Source organism: Neoarius graeffei, chromosome 4, assembly GCF_027579695.1.
Source record: "Neoarius graeffei isolate fNeoGra1 chromosome 4, fNeoGra1.pri, whole genome shotgun sequence".
NCBI lineage: Eukaryota > Metazoa > Chordata > Actinopteri > Siluriformes > Ariidae > Neoarius > Neoarius graeffei.
In genome coordinates this window covers 109,606,999-109,624,707 of record NC_083572.1, presented here as the reverse complement: position 1 = coordinate 109,624,707, position 17,709 = coordinate 109,606,999, and the positions used below count along the sequence as shown (strand labels likewise).

General features: G+C 41.4%; 1 protein-coding gene across 1 annotated transcript in view; it reads right to left on the bottom strand.

Annotated features, from left to right (window-relative positions):
• The window catches only part of slc9a7 (solute carrier family 9 member 7), a 142,196-nt gene that overhangs the window by 95,192 nt on the left and 29,295 nt on the right, over positions 1-17,709 (bottom strand). Inside the window, 7 exon segments of the mRNA XM_060920160.1 lie at positions 2,309-2,422; positions 6,168-6,256; positions 6,574-6,697; positions 9,513-9,642; positions 11,327-11,432; positions 12,118-12,230; positions 12,845-12,921. Of these exon segments, the coding sequence (XP_060776143.1) occupies positions 2,309-2,422; positions 6,168-6,256; positions 6,574-6,697; positions 9,513-9,642; positions 11,327-11,432; positions 12,118-12,230; positions 12,845-12,921 (753 nt within the window).

Here is a 17,709-nt window from a genome sequence, read left to right as displayed (position 1 = left end):
GCCTCCTGCTGAACTACGTTTCTTAAAAGGTGCAGTGTGTGAGGTTTAGCGCCTCCTGCTGAACAACGTTTCTTAAAAGGTGCAGCATGTGAGGTTTAGCGCCTCCTGCTGAACAACATGTTTCTTAAAGGTGCAGCGTGTGAGGTTTAGCGCCTCCTGCTGAACAACATGTTTCTTAAAGGTGCAGCGTGTGAGGTTTAGCGCCTCCTGCTGAACTACGTTTCTTAAAAGGTGCAGTGTGTGAGGTTTAGCGCCTCCTGCTGAACTACATGTTTCTTAAAAGGTGCAGTGTGTGAGGTTTAGCACCTCCTGCTGAACTACATGTTTCTTAAAGGTGCAGTGTGTGAGGTTTAGCGCCCCCTGCTGAACTACATGTTTCTTAAAAGGTGCAGTGCGTGAGGTTTAGCGCCTCCTGCTGAACAACATGTTTCTTAAAGGTGCAGTGTGTGAGGTTTAGCGCCTCTTGCTGAACTACGTTTCTTAAAGGTGCAGTGTGTGAGGTTTAGCGCCTCCTGCTGAACTAGAGGTTTCTTAAAAGGTGCAGTGCGTGAGGTTTAGCACCTCCTGCTGAACAACATGTTTCTTAAAGGTGCAGTGTGTGAGGTTTAGCGCCTCCTGCTGAACTACGTTTCTTAAAAGGTGCAGTGTGTGAGGTTTAGCGCCTCCTGCTGAACTACATGTTTCTTAAAAGGTGCAGTGTGTGAGGTTTAGCGCCTCCTGCTGAACTACATGTTTCTTAAAGGTGCAGTGTGTGAGGTTTAGCGCCCCCTGCTGAACTACATGTTTCTTAAAAGGTGCAGTGCGTGAGGTTTAGCGCCTCCTGCTGAACAACATGTTTCTTCAAGGTGCAGTGTGTGAGGTTTAGCGCCTCCTGCTGAACTAGAGGTTTCTTAAAAGGTGCGGTGTGTGAGGTTTAGCGCCTCCTGCTGAACAACATGTTTCTTAAAGGTGCAGTGTGTGAGGTTTAGCGCCTCCTGCTGAACAACATGTTTCTTAAAGGTGCAGTGTGTGAGGTTTAGCGCCTCCTGCTGAACTACATGTTTCTTAAAGGTGCAGCGTGTGAGGTTTAGCGCCCCCTGCTGAACTACATGTTTCTTAAAGGTGCAGTGTGTGAGGTTTAGCGCCTCCTGCTGAACTAGAGGTTTCTTAAAAGGTGCAGTGCGTGAGGTTTAGCGCCTCCTGCTGAACAACATGTTTCTTAAAGGTGCAGTGTGTGAGGTTTAGCGCCTCCTGCTGAACTAGAGGTTTCTTAAAAGGTGCGGTGTGTGAGGTTTAGCGCCTCCTGCTGAACTACGTTTCTTAAAAGGTGCAGTGTGTGAGGTTTAGCGCCTCCTGCTGAACAACATGTTTCTTAAAGGTGCGGTGTGTGAGGTTTAGCGCCTCCTGCTGAACTACACGTTTCTTAAAGGTGCAGTGTGTGAGGTTTAGCGCCTCCTGCTGAACTACATGTTTCTTAAAGGTGCAGCGTGTGAGGTTTAGCGCCCCCTGCTGAACTACATGTTTCTTAAAGGTGCAGTGTGTGAGGTTTAGCGCCTCCTGCTGAACTAGAGGTTTCTTAAAAGGTGCGGTGTGTGAGGTTTAGCGCCTCCTGCTGAACTACGTTTCTTAAAAGGTGCAGTGTGTGAGGTTTAGCGCCTCCTGCTGAACAACATGTTTCTTAAAAGGTGCAGTGTGTGAGGTTTAGCGCCTCCTGCTGAACAACATGTTTCTTAAAAGGTGCAGTGTGTGAGGTTTAGCGCCTACTGCTGAACAACATGTTTCTTAAAAGGTGCAGTGTGTGAGGTTTAGCGCCTCCTGCTGAACTACATGTTTCTTAAAGGTGCAGTGTGTGAGGTTTAGCGCCTCCTGCTGAACTACATGTTTCTTAAAGGTGCAGTGTGTGAGGTTTAGCGCCTCCTGCTGAACTACATGTTTCTTAAAGGTGCGGTGTGTGAGGTTTAGCGCCTCCTGCTGAACAGGAACTTTCTTAACGGAGCGGTATGTGATGTTTTGCGCCCCCTGCTGAACAAGATGTTTCTTAAAAGGTGCAGTGTGAGATGTTTAGCGCCCCCTGCTGATTGAGAGCTTCCTTAAAAGAGCAGTACGTGATGTTTAACACCCTCTGCTGACCAGAAGGTTTCTTAAAGGTGCAGTGAGCGATGTTTCATGCCCTCTGGTGAATAAGAGGTTTCTTAAAAGGTGCAGTGTGTGATGTTTAGCGCCCCCTGCTGAACAGGTTTCTTAAAAGGTGCACTGCAATGTTCAGCGCCCTCTGGTGAACGAGAGATTTCTTTAAAGGAATATTCTTTTTATTCTTCTTCTAGGATACGAATGCTCCGACGATGAAGATGGGGCTGAAGACATGGTTCTGGAAGGTGAACAGAGCCAGACCCATGTAGGAGAAGATGAAGTTCTCTGCCAGGAAGTGCAGCACCTCAAACAGCTGAAATGAAGATGCGATATTAACATTAATGATAAATTTCACAGCTTTAAACAAACAGTCTAAAGCTGACGTTCTCTTGCTCAGTCTGAAAACTGAACTTTAACTTCAAGAATAATTTGAAGAACGTGAGAACAGTTGGTACTCAAGTGTAGTATTTCTTACGTATTTTAAAATCCTAATTATTGATCCAAACCTTTTCCCATAGTCTATGTTATCAGCGTGCTTTGCTTCTCATGGACGAATATATGAAACAAAGCAGCTTTTTTTTTTTTCCACTGATCAACAATTACATTTCGACTGAAATTAATATACTGGACCCTGAAAACATGAAGCTCATTAGGCCAAAAAAAATAAAAAATGTGTGTGTTTCCGGTTACATAGATTTCAAAACTAGGGTCGGTAGGCAGGCATTTTTTTTTTTTTTGAATTTTTTTTTTTCAAGATGGCTGCCATAACCTATATTTAGACAGGAATAATTTCACAAAATATAATGAATTTCTTTGCAGGTCACCTAAGTTACCACCTTCTGATGAATCTGATGCAGCATGAGACACCTTTTAACATGAATTTTTCTGTAAATATAACAGCTCAATACACCATGAGGGAGAGAGAGCAGCCCCGCCCCTCTCTGCTCCCTGAGTGCAGCTCGTCGCCTTGGTAACGTTGCAGGGAAAAGACAATATAACAAGCAAAGAGCGCTTTTTCTCAGAGTTCCCTCTCCTCGAACAACGCTGATTTACACGGAAACGAAAGGAGCTATTCACAAAATTCTTTCACATTGAGTACTACAAGGCTCCCATGAACACACAAATGTAATTTTTTTTGTCCCTAGTGTAAAAAATGTGGCCACTAGAGCGAGTTAAAAACAAGTGACTTTTCTGATTTTGCAGTAAAAGCGCTGCTACGTTTATAACGCGAGTCTATGGGAGAGCGCGGCTGTCCTCTCCTTACTTTCAGGCTTCTCATTCAAAAACTGTAAATCCTATCGCTCAGGGAGACACTTGTCTTGATTCACACAATGTGTGACTACAACTTTTGAGAAAGTTGTGTGTGTAGAGTGAAAATTGTGGCTGAGAAAACAGTTTAAATGAGAAAGTTAGAGCTTTTTTTTTCAAGCTGCCTACACTCTAAACTCCTGAGCTCCACTGGTGTGTAACGCCATAGACACCCATTATAAAGTCTGAATTTCTCCAGATGTGCTCATGGTGTTTGATCTGTGACTGATCAAAAAGTATAGAACCTAGCAAAAAAGTTGAATGCCAGATCCACACAGGAGAATTTTGTCTCCGTTTTAAAGTTTGAATCATGTCTCTAGGTGAAAGACAAAATAAGCGTTCTCTCTGCTTCTGTTCCCTCCGACGGCCCCGACACACTACTGCCTCCGCCGAGTGCGCGCACACACCGCATGTCGGGGCCGCGGATGAGTTACTCTCCCCGATCAACGAAGTCGGCGGGGAATTTGTGGTTATTATCGGTACAAACAGCACGAATCACAACTTAAATGAGTGCGGTTCAGTTTGACATTGTCAGTCCGTTAGATAAACATTTAATTTTACTAAAATCGAAAATTAATATTTAGAGCCTGTGGGCTACAAAAATAATAGTCATTAAAGTAGCCGGCTGGACTTAATTGTGTAGTCGGCTGTACGGCCGGCAGCCGGCGCTTGTGGAAAGCCCTGATTTTCCCAGTGAGTGACAAAAACTTCCGGTTCACACGGTTGGGTTATATGTAAAAGTCGCGACTGGGAAAAAAACGAAAAAAAAGTTTAGGGTCGGGCGGTACGGATTAGGGTCGGTCGGGTAACCAGAAACACACTTTTTTTTTTTTTTGGCCTGATTATATATTAACTCTCGAATATTATGTTTAATTACCAGAGATTAAAACGTGATTAAATGTGAAGTTAGCGATAAACACAAATGAAATTTGCAGACTATCCAAGTGTTCGATGTTACGTTTGCTGTAGTTTGCCAAAGATTTGCACACTCCTAAGATGATCATTGCACAATTTTACTGTCTTTTCTTTTTTCTGCTCCAAAACATGTTTTAAAGGAACAGTCCACCGTACTTCCATAATGAAATATGCTCTTATCTGAATTGAGACGAGCTGCTCCGTACCTCTCCGAGCTTTGCACGACCTCCCAGTCAGTCAGACGCAGTCAGACACGCTGTCACTCCTGTTAGCAATGTAGCTAGGCTCAGCATGGCCAATGGTATTTTTTGGGGCTGTAGTTAGATGCGACCAAACTCTTCCGCGTTTTTCCTGTTTACATAGGTTTATATGACCAGTGATATGAAACGCGTTCAGTTACACAAATTGAAACGTGGCGATTTTCTATGCTATGGAAAGTGCGCACTATAATGACAGGCATACTAACACCTTCTGCGCGCTTCGGCAGCGCATTGATATCTGAGCTCCGTATCAATGCGCTGCCGAAGCGCGCAGAAGGTGTTAGTATGCCTGTCATTATAGTGCGCACTTTCCATAGCATAGAAAATCGCCACGTTTCAATTTGTGTAACTGAACGCGTTTCATATCACTGGTCATATAAACCTATGTAAACAGGAAAAATGCGGAAGAGTTTGGTCGCATCTAACTACAGCCCCAAAAAACACCAGTGGCCATACTGAGCCTAGCTACATTGCTAACAGGAGTGACAGCGCGTCTGACTGACTGGGAGGTCGCGCAAAGCTCGGAGAGGTACGGAGCAGCTCGTCTCAATTAAGATAAGAGCATATTTCATTATGGAAGTACGGTGGACTGTTCCTTTAATTTGTTGTTTTGTTGGAGGATTCCTTCCTAGCTTATTTATAACTCCTTAGCATTAAGTCGTAAAATAAGCGAATGGCTTCCCCCTTACAAAAAACACGGGTGAAAATTTCTGAACATGACTGGACTATATGGAATGTTTTACTGGCTGTAAATCAGCTTTTGCACCTGGAGTTTCTCGCATTAGCAAATATTTTTCAAAAAATAAATAAAATTCCAACACAGCACTTGAAACCGCTGAAGCCAGCTGTAAAGACGCTTAAAATACAAAACTATTTCACTTCACCAATTTCAAATTTCACTTCCTCTCCCTTTCCATTTCAGCTCCCCGGAGATTATCGGAGGTGTGCATGCTTTCACAGTTAACTGATCGCTCGTAAAAGGTCATCGAGTGACTCATACCTCTTAAATAGGAAAGCTGAAACTAGCTCAACACTGCCCCCTGGCTGCAGTCGCAACACTCCAGTTCATGTTAACCTGCTTACGCTGAACTTGTTACGTGTAGGCGGAGCTTTAAATCGTCCAAGCTGCTGATTGGTCAAACAAAAATGGACACCTTGGCTTGATATTTAAACAGTGCACAAATACAGTACGGTTCTGATTTGTTGGCTTATTTATACACAGTAAGAATTTCCATCTTCTGCCTCTATCTGAGTGAGAACCGTCTCCAAAATGGCTTCCTATTCACTACATAGGGTGCATGCACCACCTAGTGCACGACAACCCCATTTCACATTCAAAAAAAAAAAAAGCATAATTTCATTGGATTTTCAAGTCTGCGTTCGTATTTTTAACTGAAGAAAAAGTATTGGCGCCCTTTGTCGTCACCGTTAGACTAAACGATTATTTTTATTTTCTTGTTCACATTTTACAAAGACACCGATCATGTACTGTACTGTACAGTCCAGTGGGGAAAAATCATCCGTCTAAAAAGAAGAAATGAACGAAGACAATGTTGAAGAAGAGAGGTGGAGTACCTGTTTGGTGCGTTTGGTCGACTCCTCTGAGAGATTGTTGTAAGTGTAGTGAGCCTGAGTGATCCCACAGAACAACACTGCGACAACACCTGCAGGACATACGAGATACAGAGCACGTGTGGGGGAATTACAAGCCAAGAAACTCCCGTGAATTCAGGGTTTCCCCATCAGACCACCAACAATTTATTATTTTTTTCATGTCTACACTTGGAGACAAGCTTCAAGACGGAACAAAAGGTCCTTCAAATCTTTACCGATGTCTCTGTACATTTTTTTTTTAAAAGACCCCCCACCCCCCGCACCTGTGTTTTGAGTCTCAGAGGGTGTGTTTATCCAGGATTATTCGTCAGCTGTTATTGGATCCTTCAACACCATTTTAAAAGCTAATTCATGCCCACACACGCACCTGTGAAGCCACACGCCTCGGCCAGCAGGAAGGTGCTCCAGGACATGAGGAAGAAGAGCGCAGTCTCCAGCAGAGGGAAACAGTGCAGCTTAGTGAACTTGGTGACGTGAACACGGAGTTAAAGCTTTAAAAACAGTACAAATTCACATCACTGTCCTGAAACTGCTCTCATTCGTACATACACACGACAGGGCGGTGCGACACGGTGTTGCACTGTTACTACAGCAACGTTGATCATTTTCCTCCAACAGCACATCCCCAAACCTTTTAATCCTCTTACACCACAGCAATGAGCCAACAATTACAATTTGTTATTCATTAAAAGAACAGAAGGATGTACTTTTTAATCCAGTTATAGTTACATTTACTGTTGTGGAACGTCCATGTGACTAGATCCTGTTTCCGCTGACGAACAAACAGTCATCTGACTTGCTCCATCACTGGAGTCTCTTCTTTTCTTTTTTCTCTTTCGTAAAGTAAAAACAAACTCACATCTCATTATCTGTAGCCGCTTTATCCTGTTCTACAGGGTCACAGGCAAGCTGGAGCCTATCCCAGCTGACTACGGGCGAAAAGCGGGGTACACTCTGGACAAGTCGCCAGGTCATCACAGGGCTGACACATAGACACAGACAACCATTCACACTCACACTCACACCTACGCTCAATTTAGAGTCACCAGTTAACCTAACCTGCATGTCTTTGGACTGTGGGGGAAACCGGAGCACCCGGAGGAAACCCACGCGGACACGGGGAGAACATGCAAACTCCGCACAGAAAGGCCCTCGCCGGCCACGGGGCTCGAACCCAGGACCTTCTTGCTGTGAGGCGACAGCGCTAACCACTGCACCACCGTGCCGCCCCTAAAAACAAACTAATAATAATAATAATAAAAAATACAGGTTGTCTTGTTACCAAGAAACTGTCGACAACTCCGTCTTGAAAATGTTGGAAAATTTACAATTACAGCTTTACCTCCGACACTGGAGACGACTTCTATAAACATTAAACAAACGTTTCCTTACAAAAAAAAAAATCACCATAATCAATAATTACACGCGTTCTTGATCTAGTCACGTGGCATCATTTCCATCATTTTTTTTTTAAATATTAGTTTGTTAGTTTACTTGTCTCTGCGAGTTTGACTGTTTATAATTTTTATATAGTTTAAGTTTTAGTTTAATTTAAAATCCTTTTATTAGTTTTGCACTCATGAGGATTGCACTCCAGTTTCGTTGTACATGTTACAGAAAGAAAGAAAGAAAGAAAGAAAGAAAGAAAGAAAGAAAGAAAGAAAGAAAGAAAGAAAGAAGCACAACTTTTATCACACACTTGTGAAATTCCTCTCTGCATTTAACCCATTTGAAGCAGTGAACACACAGACGTGAGCAATGAGCGCACACACACCCAGAGCAGCCATGCTAACAGCGCCCGGGGAGCAGTCGGGAGTTCGGTGCCTCGCTCAAGGCCGTCCCATATTAACCTAACCTGCATGTCTTTGGACTGTGGAGGAAACCGGAGCACCTGGAGGAAACCCACGCAGACACGGGGAGAACATGCAAACTCCGCACAGAAAGGCCTCCGCTGGCCGCGAACCCAGAACCTTCTTGCTGTGAGGCGACCGTGCTAACCACTACACCGCCGTGCTGCTACAGAGAATTAAATCAACACCTTTTGACCAATCAGAGTCCAGCTACACACTGCTACATTTGGAATCAGAAGTCCTTATTTATTTGTTTGTTTACACTTCCCTGTTTATGCTTTTTTTTTTTTTTTAAGTTTACTTAAGTTCAAGTTACTATACATTTCTATATCATATTTATTAATTTATATTAATTTATTTAACAATTCATTACTGTGTCTAGTTTCTGGATTTTATTTATTTTATTAACCAAGTAATTTGCTCAGGTTTCTGGGGGTTTGTTTTTTTTTTATTAAAATGTAGTAATTTGCCAAGTTTCTGGATATTAAATTTTATTAATAATTAGACCAACTTGTGTATTTAAAATTTTATTAACCAAGTAATGTGCCCAGTTTCTGCATATTTTCTTTTAAATTTAAGTAATTTGCCCAGTTTCTATTTTTCACATTTATTAACCAAGTAATGTGCCCAATTTCTGTATTTTTTTAATATTTAAGTAATTTGCCCAGTATTTTTTTGAAGTTTATTTCATTAACATGCCCAGTTTCTGTATATTTTTATTTATTTATTTTATTAACTGAGTAATGTGCCCAATTTCTGTATATTTTATAGTTCGTTTCATTAATACGCCCAGTTTCTGTATTTTATTTTATTAACTGAGTAATGTGCCCAATTACTGTATATTTAATTAACCAAGCAATTTTTCCCAGCTTCTGTATAGATTACGTAATTTGCCCAATTTCTGCATATTTTTAAAATTTATCAATTCTCAGTTTCTGTACATTTTATTTATTAACTAAATTTAAAAAGTGTCCAGTCACATTCCTAACCACAACAAACCATTTTCACTCAGACGTTCAGTTTATACATAAAATTTACTTAAAAAAAAAAAAATCGAATGACTTCTCTGTACTTGTTTCCCTCCTGCTGGTGAAGTTACAGCACATTCTTCAAGAAACTGGACTCATCATCAACCCACAGATTCCGCCTGCTCGAGCAGTGAACATGCAGCCTCATAAATTACAGAACATCTTCAATAACTTCCATTTCTGAATTCTGTGCATCCTGTCAGTCATCACACAACTCACTCACTCACTCACTCTCACAGGTCAGGTTTCCCTCAGCAGGCTACAATAAAACACACTGTTCCAGGAGACTCGTACAGTATCAAGATTATAATAAAGTTAGATTAATTTTTTCATCCATATCCTTCCCAACCCTTACATAGAAGCTCCTACGCTTCATCTCGACTAAACCTGAGATTTATGATCTGCTGAAAGGATATGAGGGCGGTGACGACTCCGGTGACCGCACCCATGGCGAAAGAGCCGCTGAAGATCCCGATGAAAATGCCGACGGATTTAAAAAAGGCTGCGGCGTCAAACGTGTGTGTGTTTGCGCCACTGGGCTGGTAGGCCACAATAGACCTTTCAGAAGACAACAAAATCATTATCAATAATATATTACATTATAAATAATCAACACAGTAAAATGGCAGACAAGAAGGGGGGAAAAAAAATGCAAAATTGTCCAGGATGTGTTTTAAAGGACTGGTCTGTATCCCTTTTCCCAACTGACTCCGCCCACTCTGGACATACACAACACTACACATGCTTGAAGAGTTGACCTTTAAGGAATAGGGGGTGGAGCTGAGCAATCCATAGTGAGCTAGGGGCGGAGCAATGTTCTGGGCCAGGGGGAAAAAAAAAAAAAGTTTTTTTAAAAACCACAGTATAATTAAATCATTTTTTTCTCTCCTGGGTATCAGAGCTCTGTTCAGGCATGCTGTAAACAAACTTCATCAAGGTTTTTTTTTTTTAAAGATCGTCCTGTACAATAGAAACTAAACTGAATCGCCACTGTATCCTGTTACTGTACTTTAACTGGAATTGAACAGAAATGATCCTGGAACTCTTTGACCCGATGATGGCGCCAAAGCACAACATTTTCAGGACACTAATGAAGCCTGCTGTTTGCTCGGATGGAGGAGTTCTGTTCCTGTCCCAGCACCAGACTTTCATTATTCCATCAGTGGACCATTTCCCTCAGCGCCATTCTGACTGTTTATTTTCCAGCTCCACTTCCTTGTCCTCACTTCGCTCACCATCGGAGATCTGTAGATTTATTTATTTAACACGACCGGAGAGACTGTGGATTAGATGGACGAACCTCGCAATTATTTCGTTTGATAATTTATTCCAATTATTAACGCTGGTATGAGCAAATAACGTTCTGGTTCAGTTACAGACATGTACAGAGCTCTGGATACATCAAGACTGAGCCACATTAGGACGATGTAGGTGGTGATGGAGGATGACTGAGGTGGCAATGGAGGGTGGTGATGATGGAGCATGGATGATGAAGATGGTGGTGGAGGATAAAGAAAGGAGCTGGTGCAAATTGATGGAGGATGTAGGTGGTGGTGATTGAGGATGAAGAATGGAGGCTGATGGAGGACGATGTAGGTGGTGATGGATGGATGACAAATTGAGGTGATGCAGAATGGAGGATGAAGAATGGAGTATGATGAGATGGTGATGGAGGATGATCATGATGGATGAATGATGCTCATCTTGTGTGGTCAATAAACAGGAGTTTGAAGCATTATATAGAGCACCATGTTCAGATTTAATAACTGATGTCACTTGCTCTTTTTAGTCATTATTATTATTATTTAGTGCGTTTGTAGAAATTGTAGTTTTTAGCCCTTGTCTGACATCACTCACACTTTCATTTTAGTGTTGTGTCCATCTCAGTTCAGTTCCACTTCAACACCAGTGTGATTAGAATCTCTCAGAGATCTCGCTCCTCACGCTCATGAACACTGAAGGCATTTCTAAGGAGTTCAAATTAAACTGGAAAACAGGATTTAAAATCTAACTCCAACATTCTGGCGTTTGATTTGTCGTACTGGATTCACTACAGAATTAAAAACAGCGGAAATAAACTTCCCGGGGGCCGTACTGGACATTCAGCTTGAGATCAAATGATCAATAGTGGCTCAGTTTAAAAGAAGAACCCAAAGAGAGCTTGCTGGGCTGTGCAAAAAGTCAGCAGAGGGGTGTGTGTGTGTGTGTGTGTGTGTGTGTGTCAGGAAAACGAAGGACATACGATGAGAGGACAATCGCCACGGCATCGTTCAAGACGCTCTCTCCAAACAGCAGGGCGTAAAGATCCACATCAGCATGAAGCTCATTGAAGATCGCCAGCACAGTGACTACACACACACACACGAAATGTAGGCTCTAGGGTGAATTAATCTTATTAAGCATGTACAATTTTAATTTATATTTAACAACCTTAATGATTTAATCCTCAGATTTAAAGACGATCTGAAATCACAGAAAGTCATTTAACATGATTCTGCTCTGAGATAAAAATCAAAACCCCTCCTGCACAAAAACACCATTCTATGAGAGACACACCAGAAAAGACACAAAAGACAGATTTATATTAAAAAAGACAAATCGAGAGAGAGAGAGAGAGAGAGAGAGAGAGAGCGAGCACAAGATACAAGGAGAGACACATAAGAGACAGAAAGACAAAGAGAGACACAAATACGAGACAAGGAGAGACCGAGACAGTCAGAAAGCGAGAGAGAGAGAAAAAAGACAGAGAAACAGAAAAACACAAGAGACAGACACAAATAAGAGACAGAAAGACGGACAAATAGAGACATACACATGAGACAGAAAACAAATATGAGACAAGGAGAGACAGTCAGAAAGCAAGTCCGTCAGAGAGAGAGAGAGAGACTGACCGACCATCACAAAGAGAAACACAAACAAGAGAAGGTGAGACAGACAAAGGCAGACACAGACAGACGAGATAAACACAAAAGATACACAAATAAGAAAGCCTGGGAGAGACAGAGACAGGTCTGGAGACAGACAGGACATTACCGGGGTCTGTCGCCGAGATGACGGCTCCGAAGAAAAGACAGTCGGTGTAGTAGAATTTATCAGTGAGTTGTCCTACAACCTGCATCAGCTTCACCACGCCATACATCAGATTCCTGGGACACACACACACACAAGGAGATATTACCACACCAACTGAAATTAAGCTCCACAGTAAAGACGATACACACTCCAAACTCATGCAGAAGGCCGCTGTGGCTCTGACGGTGTATGGATATCACCACCTTCAGCAGAGAGTACAGTAACCAGGACTACATTTTACTCGACAGTTGGGGTAAAGAACTCCGGAATCTGAATTCTATACACCACACACATCTACACAGTTTAAACATGGAGGCGAGCGTTTATTCTCTACGGACACAACACTAACGAACACAAAGCCTGTTCATTTTCACACTTTTTTTCCTAAAATATTACATTTAGTGCATTTTAAAGATGAGACAAATTAATCCTGTAGTAAACTGTGAGCTGGAGGCGACACTCTGGTGAAGTCCAGTGAGGAACAGCAGTAAAGATACGGAACGGATGGGACACGCCCACAAGTGACAGCAGAACAGCCACAAGGGACGCACTACAGCGACATGATGCTCGCTAACGCACACGCAGGGCTCGAGGTTATAAATCACACGTCAGTGAGTCTGGAGGAAACGGCGCCGAGGGATCGAGAAACACAGGAGGGGGGTGTTCTTTAAGGAAGAAGCTTGTTTACCCAATCACAAAGCAGGAGATGGCGGTTCCCAGGAACGCGTAGGTGATGATGGAGCCCAGGTTTCTGAAGAAGTGTCTCTGGAGGAGAAAACCACACACATCCACTGATCAGCTGTACAGAACGAAAACCACTTTAAATAAAAGGCTTTTATACATAGCTCGTTTCATCCTTTCACTCTGAGCGGATCAATTTCTTTCCTAAATCTAATAAGTGACCAGCAATTGTTCATCAGGTACATAATAATAATAATAATAATAATAATAATACCACCACACAAATTTGGGATTTTCAACACTGTCAGATACAGCCCTATTTTTCTGGCCCTGAAATGTAGCTCCAATCCCACACCTGCTAGCAGAACTGCTTAGCTCCACCCCTTTTTAATAAAATAAATAAAATTAATTACTAAAAAGCTTCACTCAGTGGTTTAAAAATCCAGAACTGTACAAATACATTGAGTGAAAATGTTTAATTTTAACTTTAGGTTTGGTTTCATGAACAGAGAAATAGAAAAAGTCTTATAAAACAAACATTTTATAAATAAAAATAAACTATAAATCAATCAGGTTTCAAAACATGCAACTGTAGACAGAGTGAACATACTATTTTAATTTTACCTCAATTATTTTAACTGTTATTTATTTGGTAGATTAAAAAAAAAAAAAAACTTGGGGGAGAAAAAGCAAAAATCAACCACAATCATAGTTTACTTCCTATTTAATTAAAAAAAGTTATATAAAAGAAACAAACAAACAAACAAACAAACAAACAAACAAAAATAAGCATTCATTCAATCTCAATCATGGTTTAAAATCTTAAATCTGTAGAAGCACACAGTGACCATCTTTTATTTTACATTTTCCATCTCGTCCTTTCAACTTTTTTTTTCTCCCCCAAATTTGGTAGGTTAGGTAAAAATAGAAAAAGAAAAAACAACTAAATTTAATTTAATACATACACTTAAATTAACAAAAAAAAAAACCCTGTGGTTTCAAAATCCAAAATCTGACTTTTTTTTTGTAAAACAACAAGTTTATAAATACATAAAGCAAAATAGAAAATTTAATAAATTAAAAAAAAAAATTTAAATCTGTTTCAAAATCCAAAATTGTCAAAGGATACAGAGTAAAAAAAATTTTTTTAAATGAAAGCAAGTAAAAATACATTAGATATGGATATTGTGAAATATTTGACATAACACACTTGTGTGTAATTAAAATTTTTCCTTCAGTAAAAAAAAAAAATAAATTAATAAATAAACACTTTTTTTTAAAAACCCACAAAAATAAAAAATAAAAAATAAATAAATAAAAAAAACAGGTGCATGTTATTCTGGCTTTCCGCCCCCAGAACTCTGTACACAAATCCATGTATTGCACATTTTAAAAAAAACAAACCAAAAACACCCTGATTAAATCCCCCCGCACTGCAGAAACTCTGGGGAATCTCACAAAGGAAATCCCCAAACACACCAAGACCAGAGTCCAAACCACACACACACACAGTATCACAACCCCACACACACGCCAAACATCTGATCTCAATTCTGTCTTTTCCATTTCAGGAACTCAGTCAGTAAAAACACTGACTGCTGACTGAGACTCAGTCGGACTCCAAGGTCAGGACATCACACTGGACTCTCACACTCGTGCCCTCGGTCCTTCATCGCTGACTGAAAAACATTCGCTCTCTTCCTTTCTCTCTGCTTATTCAGCACTTTGATACCATACTTCTGCAGCTTACTTCAGCAACTGGTCAAACAAACACCAGGAGATTATTTTTAGTTGTCAAGCTGAAATTGAACAATCATCAGAAAGAGAAAAGAAAAAAAAAAAGGTCACAAGAGGTGAGCTACAGGGTCCAGGCATTCCTTGCAGATATCGCCCCTAGTGGACAGTTCTTGTCAGGACAATAAATCAGACGATAGATGAATCTACTAATCACGTTTTGTTTCGATAGCTCAGTCTTAGCTGTGTGCGTGTTTGCTGAAACCTGACTGGCTGAAGGCGGCCATCTTTTTAAGTACCTCAGAAATTCAGCTCCAGTTACTGATTAGCAGTTTGATGCCTCACAACAAAATTACGCCTCAGACTTCCGGTTTCTAAGCAACAGCTACTTGAACCTAACTCCACCTCTTTCAATAACCACATCCCCACCTTTGCAGACATCCTTAGACCCGTGTACTGAACGCTCAAGATTGGCTCAAGTTCACATCACCAAACATGAATTACAGATGTCGGAGTAATCCAGCTCAGGACTCCTTACAACCACATGACATGTGGCAGCCATATTGTTTACAAAACATCTGTGTATTACGCAAATTAGCAAAGAAGTCAGTGCGGAAAAAAACGGTCATGCGCTACAGACCCCTTGCACATGACATCACGCATCACATGATAATTACACGCGAGAGCCAGACACCATCTTCCGTGTTAGCAAGGCTTAATCTGGTTCATTTTTGGCTGTTCAAATCAAGAAATAGATTTATTTAAAAAATAAAATAAATAATTTAAATAAATGTTTATCGTCTCCCCGCTATCAAGAAAAACGTTAACGAGAAGCAAATGCTTCAAGAACAACGAAGAAATGAGCAGTTAAAGAGAATACGACGAGAGGAGCTCAGTCTGAAAACTCCAGAGAAATTCACGATTGTGTTTAAAACGCATTTTATAAAAAATAGAAAGTCGGAAGTGAGCATGGAAGAGTTTGCTTCTCCATGAAAGTGTTTGATTTTCTTACAGGTGAAGTCGCTTCCTTGTTCGACACGGAAAACACAGATTGGTTTCAAACAACTCGGACATTACTCAGTTTAAAAAAATAAATTTAAAAAATTAAAAAAATAAAACCACACACACACACCAACAAAGAGCAACATGAGCAATAAATCCTGAAAGAACAGAACAGAGTAGAGAGCGCTGGAGCCTTGTTTCTGTTATCAGAGGAACACAGTCCTGTGCAAAATGTCACCATGGAGCCGGAGTGTAGAAATGAACCTCCAGTTTGAGAGAATTTTAAAAACACACACACACACTCTCTCTCTCTCTCTCTCTCTCTCTCTCTCTGAACTTTACATGCCTGTGAAACGGAAATAAATCAAGGCAGGAAAAACCATTTTGGATAAAATTGTTAGTCTCTTACACACTGATCAACCTGTGTGACTCAGCTGTGCCTTTGAACAGAGAATAAATGAAAAGGGAACCGAACATTAACCGTTTACTGAAATTATTATTACAAGGGTGATTATAGTTACTATGACTATAGCTACAACTGGAATGTACTGATTGTTAGCATTTGTAATTATTGTACCATCCACCATGAAATAAAATTAAAATCAGATCTTACAACGTTGAAAGTCTAGAGCAAGATACTGCGCTCATCTCATCTCATCATCTGTAGCCGCTTTATCCTGTTCTACAGGGTCGCAGGCAAGCTGGAGCCTATCCCAGCTGACTACGGGCGAAAGGCGGGGTACACCCTGGACAAGGCGCCAGGTCATCACAGGGCTGACACATAGACACAGACAACCATTCACACTCACATTCACACCTACGGTCAATTTAGAGTCACCAGTTAACCTAACCTGCATGTCTTTGGACTGTGGGGGAAACCGGAGCACCCGGAGGAAACCCACGCGGACACGGGGAGAACATGCAAACTCCACACAGAAAGGCCCTCGCCGGCCACGGGGCTCGAACCCGGACCTTCTTGCTGTGAGGCGACAGCGCTAACCACGACACCACCGTGCTGCCCCGGATACTGTGCTATTTTACAAATAACACTTCAGATATTGTTTTAACAATAATAAGCATCATTGTAGAAATGAGAGTGCAAATAGCTCTGTAATTACATGTCCTTGGGGTTGCTGAGACATGGAGGGGTGGGAATAGTCTATCATCCAACCCACAGTTCAGGTCGGACTCCTCCAAGAGTAAATGCTTTGGCTTTCGCAACATTCTGTACCCAAAAGCCGATGTCGGGAAAATGTCTTTACACAGAGAAGGTTCTCTTGCTTTTGTAGGTTTTGGGTTTTGTTTTTTTTTTAAAACTGTTCTTCTGTATCGGGACTCTTCGGGGAAAAATAAGGTATATTCCAACATGTAGCTAAGGCTAACGCTAGGCCACAAATCTGCACCATCACTCATCATTTAGAGGAATATGGTATGGATCATAACCGCTAATAAACTCTAACTTCCACATCCATACATCATTTGCTTCTTTCTGACCAACTTAGGGGGAAGCCGTGGCCAAATGGTTAGAGAAGCAGCTTTGGGACCAAAAGGTCACTAGTTCAATTCCCTAAACCAGCAGGACTGGCTCAAGCACCCTTGAGCAAGGCATCTAACCCCCAACTGCTCCGACGAGTGGTGGCATACCTTGTGTCTGATTAGCCAGAGAAAAACTGATGTGATCATCAGTTCGGGCAAGAACCCGGCCATAACTAACTAACCCATTAAGATTATCCAAGTAATCCAGTAGTAGAGCTTTTCTTTTTTAAGCTGTAGTTTTCTTCGGGCAGCAGATGCTAGGCATCTTCGTTTGGCTTCAGTATGTGAACAGTAGGTCAACAAAGTTTGCTTGTCCTCCAGGTATAGGGTAGTGATGGTTGCTAACGTAACTGTGGCGGTCAGTGCAAGGGGCCCATATAGGCCTTACAGAGTAAATTATAACTCCTAAGCCCGTTTCAAGCCCCTTGGGTCCAAGAGAACGCTTTGGTTTAAAAATGTGGTGTTTGAGGATTTCAATTCTGAAAAGTTCTCCACAAAGCCGACGGTCAAATTTGGGTCTAAATATTCCACTGCATGTGAACACTGTTTACCATTGAGAGTCGGTGAACGCACGAATACACCTGGGCACAGGCACCTCAT